Genomic DNA, 7,169 nt, shown 5'->3' with positions numbered 1-7,169 from the left:
TCATCATTCTTCATGTGTATGTGTGTATGTACCTGCCAGGCCCAGGCTAATGCCCGTGCTGCTGTACTGAAAGAGCAACTAGAGAAGAAGAGGAGAGAGGCGTATGAGAGAGAGAAGAGAGCTTGGGAGGACCATGTAAGCTCTTTCGTCCTTTGTTCCTCCCTCACATTCCTTTGTCGTTACCATTACTCTGCCTTACTGGTACATAATGTAATCCTGGGTATTGTGTATTGTGGAAGATTGCAGCTCGGGGGGTGAAGGTTGGCATGTCAGCAGGAAATGTAGCGGCGGCGGCGGCAGCAGTAGCAGTATCCACTACCTCTGACAGTCCTCTTCCAGAGCCCAGTCCCTGTCAGCCAGAACCAGCTGCCAAAGCTTCAGCCCTGCCTGCATCCAAACCCTCCACCTCCACCCCAGCTATATCCATGACTGCCGCCCTGAAGAACGTTGGAGCAGTCAGTACACATTCACGAAGCCTCTCATGTCCTACATCCGTATTTGTGAGAGTACGTGTGGCTTTGATATATCCATTCTGCATCTTGTGTTTGGCAGATGACTCCACTAAAAGAAAAGCTGCCTGAGCCAGAGACTGCCACGGTCACACAGGTGAGTGTGGGAGTTGTTGGTGATCATTCATTAAATTAACTGTGAGCTGAACTAAATCTCCCCTGATTCCATGTTTGGAAAGATATTGCCACTTCATGCTTTTCATTTAACAGAGTGAGAAAAAGCAGATTCTGCGCAGACTTAACCAGAACCTAAAAGCCCAGAGTCCAGTGGAGGAGACCGAGGAGCCGCATCCACCTCTCGCAGAACCAAGTCCTGTTCCCCAGCAGAGCCGGGCGGACGCAGAGAACCGCCCCTCATCGAACGGAGACCGAAAGAAGTGGGATGCTGCAGAACTGCCCGTACTTCCTGTGGCTCAGCAAACTCTGGGGGAAACCTGCGCCACAACGAGCAGTGAGTGAGAATACTACGTGCCGATCAATACAAATACAAACGTATTGCTGCGTCTGTAAAAGGTTTTCTGAAAGCAGTTCTGCTCAGTTTTTTCAATTCTGTCACCAGCCACCTCAGTGTCTCCAGAGGACAGGCCGTCTTCCGGTGGAGACAGGAAGAAGTGGGAAGTGGTGGAGACGGGGGTTCCACTTGTCCTCCCTGTAGCCCAACAAACTCTGGAGGAGACAGGCAACATGACCATTGGTGAGTCGTCTTCTCCCTGAGTGACGTGCACATCTTTTGAAGATTGAAACAGTGGCTGCATAAAAACCAAGAGTCCCTTTATTCCTGTGTGTGTGTGTGTGTGTGTGTGTGTGTGTGTGTGTGTGTGTGTGTGTGTGTGTGTGTGTGTGTCATGTCTCAGAGCAAACAGCGGGGGAAGTTATACGGATGGGTGTGCTACAGGAAGAAAATCCCAGGAAGGTGTGGGGAGCGAGTCCAGTCTCTCAGGTGCTGAGGGTCCTTCAGGAGGCGGAGCTTCAGCCTCTCACCCAGCAGCTGGAGAACGTCACCATCTGTGAGAAAGAGTTTCCCAGCCCCGGTCAGTCTTCAGTCCCTCTTCACGTTCTTACCGTCCAAATGAGACTAAGACTGTGTCTCAGCTCATGTAATTCCCTTAGAGATCAAAATCAATGTGGTGAATTGTGTATAAACTCACTGATTGTGATTTATTTGTTCAACTCTAGCACCTCAACCTTGAGTCAAACACACGAGCTTCATTTAGCTGAAAATCTTCACAGTGTTCAATTTTGCTGGTTTCAAATAGAAAATGTTGGAGGTTTAACTCTGTGATAAAACCTTCTCTTCAGCTGCAAATGGCAGAGCACTGTACTGTATGAAGTATGTATGTATGTAGCTAAACGGTTACAGTGTGTGTATGTGTGTGTGTGTGTGTGTGTGTGTGTGTGTGCAGCAGGATGTTGCCTGGAAAAACAAAACTTTGTTTATATAACACTTTACAAAGTTACAAAGTGCTTTACAGAAAGAAAAAGGGGACTTAAAAACAAAAGAAAAACAAACGCATCATAAAACAGAAGTAAGTTACATAAAAAAATAAATTGTCCATATCATGGGAAAATGAACCACGACAATTTATTAAACATTCATAAAAGTTTTCTGATAAAAGAAGAGTTTTAAGAGACACTAATGATGATCCAAGTAAACACCCACTTCACATGATTTGGAGCGAGGCCATTTAATGCTTTGAAGGTGATGAGCAGAATTTTAAAACAAGCAGCGTTTGTAAGTTTGCAAGTCCTGGAGGGAGCTCAGACTGATGCAGCATTAAGTGCATGACAGAAGTCAAAGCATGAGAAATAAACACGTGCGTGACTTTATGTGGGTCGTTAGGAGACGGGATTGAGCAGATGTTTGTGATCTTTTTGAGTTGAAAAAAGCGTGACTGGACAACATTTTTCGCTTGTGCATCAAAACAGAGGTCTGCATCAAAAATAACTCCTAGAATAACAACTAGAATTTGTGGGAGTGAGTATTATGACCTCAGACTTAGAAAGTGCATTAAGTGATGCACCAGAATATACTGACTTACAGAAGCTTTGCTCTCTGCAGATAAGCCTAACCAGGCGGCTGCACCTGAGACTGTGAGGACACCTGAGGAAGTGTTGACCTCTAAGCCAACACCATCTGCTGTGGCTCAGCGCCCTGAGGGTCAGGAGGAGAGAGCAGCTTCAGCAGAGGCCTCGCATCAGGAAGTGTGTGTGGCTGGCACAGCAGAAAGACTCGCACTGCCGCCCGACCTTACCGATACTCAGGGTTAGTCTGTCACTCAATCTGATATTGATCAGATATTTATTCCTCATTTCAAAGTATATTTTCAGTGCAATACAATATCTATCCTGATTCCTTTCAGATCCAGCAGACATGGAGTCAATGGTTTTGGAAGAGACGCCTAAACAGGCCTCACCTCGCCCATCTGCCGTGCAGCAGGCGTGGGAGCAGGAAGCCCAACAACCATTGTGACTGTTCATCTTTATTATTATTATTATTTATAGTAACAAAATACTTTCACAATATCTTAAATACATTTAAAGACATCAAAGAAAATAAAGTGTCTGTCACTTACAGGCCACCAGAGGGCATTAAGAGACCAACAGGCACCAAGGAGGGAGAGAAGAGTGCAGAGAAACCAACAGACTCATCTGGTGAGACTAATGTTTAGTGACTCAAAGCCACTCTATTTTTCAGCAGGACTATTATCTTAATTAAATCTGCCACTTCCCTCCCTCTTCCCAGGTTTAGCACAGTGCGAAGAGCCTCTGTTTATGAAGTTGTGCTCCCCTGCCCACCGCCGCACCGCTGCCCTCGCAATCCTCTCAGCCCAGTCCTCTGTGGATGAATCATCCTCCTCCCTGGCCTCTCGCTCACGCTCCGTCTCACCTCTGCGCTCCAGACACCACAACTCCCTCCTCATCGGTCTCTCTACAGGCATGTTTGACGCCAACAACCCCAAGGTGATCACCGGCTGAACGTTACACCTTTGACTTGTGTCGGGTAATTACCTTGTTAACGATGAGAGGGGGGGGCGTCTGAGGTGTAATGTGACAGTGTGGGATCCGTGATCAGGCGAGCGGATGTTGCAGGGTTTGATGAAGTTGAAACTTGTTCTTGTTCCTGGCGTGATGTCGAGGCTTGTGTGGTATTTTTAGGTAAGGTTTCAGTCTTCTTTATTAATGAGGGGGTCTGGAATAGACCCAGCACCATTAATCACAGAGTCTCAACCTGCAGTGGGTCTGATAGGACAGAAAAAGCATCTATCAACCTATATCTTTCATAACCTTCATCAGGGACAGTGAGCTCAACATTTTTCATATCCACACGGAGAGCTACATGGAATATGAATGCGGCGGGTTTTATCAGTGTGCTTTCCTCATGCATTACAGTGCTAGATCCCATCACCCTTCACCATCAAAATATATCCTTGTGTTGTGCCTTGTGCCTGTCAGATGCTCCGGACATGCTCTCTGCCAGACCTCAGTCACCTCTTCAGTGCTCAGCAGGAGTCTGCAGCTGCTAGAGCTAACGTTGCCCCTGACAACAACCTGGAAATTGAGGACCTGGATGAGGCGGCTAAAGATGACGACCAGTCAGAGACCGAAGAGTAAGACTGACAGACACAAATGAAATCTAAAGAACAAAGATATTCTCAGGCCCCACGAACCATAAATAGTTACACAGTGGATGTTCTCTGTTGCACAGTACGAGTGATTTGTTGGTAAATGCATTATAAATCATCACTTCTAAATATACTGCTGCAGTCTTGAAGGCCATGTATTTTAATAGTGATGAGGTCTTGCCTTACTCTCATTCTGTCAGTCATTTTGAAAGGGTGAGAGACGGCTTTACAAAAAGGTGCAGCTTTTTCCAATACAGGGCAGGTAATGGCATTCTGTGTGTGATAAGAATATGCTCTGTTATCCAGTGCATATGAGGATGAAGACCTGCGGGACATCAGGGCGTCCATGGAGAGACTCCTGCACGAAGAGGGTGAATTAATGAGGAGCTCTCCGGAGGTCGGAGCGGGAGACTTCAATGGAAACCCTCCAGAGAGCGAAGACCAAGAGTTCTTCAACAGGATCGCGGCCGAGATCGATCAGGACAACAATCAGATGGCTGTCGACGATGATGACGAGGACGATGAGGAGGACGAAGAGGAGGACGAGGAGGAAGAAGGGGAGGACGATGAGGACGAGGAATGCTCCAATGGGAGTCCCGCTGATGAGGAGGCAGGGGAGTTGCTAAGCAATGGCGTGGGAGAGAACCACAGTAATAACAGCCAGCTCAATGAAGAGTGGCATTCAGGTAGGAGAGCTGTGAAAATATAAGACTTAACATTTCCTTTTTTTAATTATAATTATTGAAATGCAACTATTATTCATTATTTTGAATACTAGAACAAACAGCGGTACATCTCAGTGTTTCTTACTGAACAGTGTTGTGCAGAAAGCTTTCAAACTTCCTCAGCTTGTAAGAATTAATATTGAATGTCAGATGATTCATGCATTTAATAAAGATAGGACATTTAAGCATCTCAGTATTATGAGAACTGATGAATCCCTGCTGCGATACAGACGGCAGCGGAGAGGACCAGGGCGGAGAGGCTGAGCATCACGACAGTATCTTCAGTCGGCTGGAAGAGCTTCGCTTCAACCTGGAGCAGCAGATGGGCTTTGAGAAGTTCATTGAGGCCTACAATAAGATAAAGGTATAAAATATTTATGATTTCTTTTCTAAATCTGGAGGTCGTCCGTGAAAACTCGACCAGCAGACTGAACAGATGTTTTTGCTGCTCTAGGCGATACATGAGGATGAAGATGAGAATATTGACCTGGGCTCCAGTCTGGTGTTCAGCATTCTGGGGACTGAGCACCAGCATCTGTATCCCAACATCCTTCATCTAGTGATGGCAGATGGCGCATACCAAGAAGGTTAGCAGCAGCAGTGGATTGCATATACTTTTACTTCTTTTCATCCCCATTTTCCACAACACTCCTCCTGAGTTTCTAGGTCACCCGTGTAAACCACTAAAATACACATTCATCTCGTTTTAATCGTTCTGGTCAGCAGTTGTCAACAGCTGTGCTGAATTGTCCTCGTGGTTTTCCCAAAGAACGCAGCTGTGTCAGAGTACAGTGAGCGTTTAATCGAATCTGTAAAATCCTGTCCTCTTTTCTCACATCGTGAAGGGACCAAATAGACGTGAAACACACCCTTAACAGTCTTTCTCTGTCTTGCTCTGTGCCAACAAGACTTAGAGTTTTGAGTTTGACAAGTTTCCCTCCGGACGGGAGCATCTTCAGACACGTTTTCTCACTGAAAATCTCTTATTTGACAGCTCTTTTGTTTGTCTATTTTTACTGTCTTCAGTAGAAGAAGTGAATATCAGATGCAAACGTCAAATATCCCCCTTGAGGAGCCATAGAGCAATAACACTGGGTATATTTTGAAATAAAACTGAGGCAAGCTATCAGAGAATAAAGCGTGTGGTGTAGTAATTTTGTAAAGTCTGTTAGTTACAGTCACAATTATGCATCACACCTACGTTTCACACACACAGCTCTAGGTTTCAGGTCAATTCTGATGCCTGTCGCTGCCGTTTAAATGTCTATTTGCATCATTGATTTGCCAAACTTTCAGCTGAGCTCATCTAAACCGATGAACTCTGCCTGTCTAATGAATTGTCTGTCTCAACATGATCCTCTTTTTCCTTCCAGATAATGATGAATAATGGTTTCTGCAATCGAGCTGCTGGCAGCTATGACAATCTGCTAGCTATCTGATGTCTTCCCATGACGCGCATCACTGGCAGAAGGATCTATGCATGAGGTGTCGCAGCCATGCATCTAACAGTGTTTCAGGCACACTTGCATGATGAATAACTTAGTGCACTCAAGGCTGTATTTCATACTTTTGACTATCAGCACCTGGCACTATTTTCTAACCGGTGTCCGTTCAAAAAGTGCATTATCAAACACATGTTCTTCTTCACTTACCAAAGTTAACTGTCAAATGTTGTCAAACAAATGTCTGTAAATGGATGACACACGTGTATTGTCGCACTGATTAATTGTATGAACTATTTTGTTTCACTTCGTTTGTTGGTTCAGTTAGACTCTGCAGTGGCATTTTATTTTGGCGGGCAAAGATCTGGTCCTCTCAGGTGCTCTCACATCCTCACCCACAGCGTCGCAACACAAACCAGGTCACCCTCAAAACAGATGTACCGTGATTTATTCAGAACCAGAGGAACCTCCTTTTCTTAAAACTCTTTTCACCAAACAACAAGTTAAATATTATCTAATACATTTTCCACGTTTCTTACTGTTTTATTTAACCCAGATTAATTCAAAGATTATTGTGAGACTGTTGTATGTTGCACTGTAGCGAGCCGGTGGCACTGAAGTGCTGGGTGTGATATCGTGAGACAGGTCGGATTGATGTTCAGTACAGAGTTGTACTGATGTAAGCAATGGTACAGATATGAACAATAATTCATATATAATGATAAATTAAGTATTGTAAATATTTATATGAAGTAATAAAAACTTTTTTGAGAACACGAGCACTGACATTTTTCATTTCTTTCTGCCTATAAATTAATATCAATGTTCGTAAAGATGATCTTATTAAAGCTCTTCAATTTAAAATACGAT

General features: G+C 44.6%; 1 protein-coding gene across 1 annotated transcript in view; it reads left to right on the top strand.

The window, feature by feature from the left end:
• Positions 1–7,078, top strand: part of nek1 (NIMA-related kinase 1) — a 17,796-nt gene extending 10,718 nt beyond the window's left edge. The window contains exons 22-36 of the mRNA XM_023413323.2: positions 40–135; positions 240–455; positions 553–606; positions 720–960; positions 1,069–1,203; positions 1,364–1,540; positions 2,569–2,772; positions 2,870–2,975; positions 3,085–3,161; positions 3,253–3,470; positions 3,963–4,117; positions 4,439–4,818; positions 5,088–5,221; positions 5,312–5,444; positions 6,231–7,078. Of these exons, the coding sequence (XP_023269091.1) occupies positions 40–135; positions 240–455; positions 553–606; positions 720–960; positions 1,069–1,203; positions 1,364–1,540; positions 2,569–2,772; positions 2,870–2,975; positions 3,085–3,161; positions 3,253–3,470; positions 3,963–4,117; positions 4,439–4,818; positions 5,088–5,221; positions 5,312–5,444; positions 6,231–6,244 (2,340 nt within the window). The 3' untranslated portion in view covers positions 6,245–7,078. The remainder of the gene's footprint in view (positions 1–39; positions 136–239; positions 456–552; positions 607–719; positions 961–1,068; positions 1,204–1,363; positions 1,541–2,568; positions 2,773–2,869; positions 2,976–3,084; positions 3,162–3,252; positions 3,471–3,962; positions 4,118–4,438; positions 4,819–5,087; positions 5,222–5,311; positions 5,445–6,230) is intronic.
• Positions 7,079–7,169: the final 91 nt, after the last annotated feature.

Source organism: Seriola lalandi, unplaced genomic scaffold, assembly GCF_002814215.2.
Source record: "Seriola lalandi dorsalis isolate HSWRI2012SDOR001 ecotype SW California unplaced genomic scaffold, Sedor1 jcf7180002054511, whole genome shotgun sequence".
Lineage (NCBI taxonomy): Eukaryota > Metazoa > Chordata > Actinopteri > Carangiformes > Carangidae > Seriola > Seriola lalandi.
The sequence above is the reverse complement of the archived record's forward strand: the minus strand, read 5'-3'. Positions and strand labels throughout refer to the sequence as shown.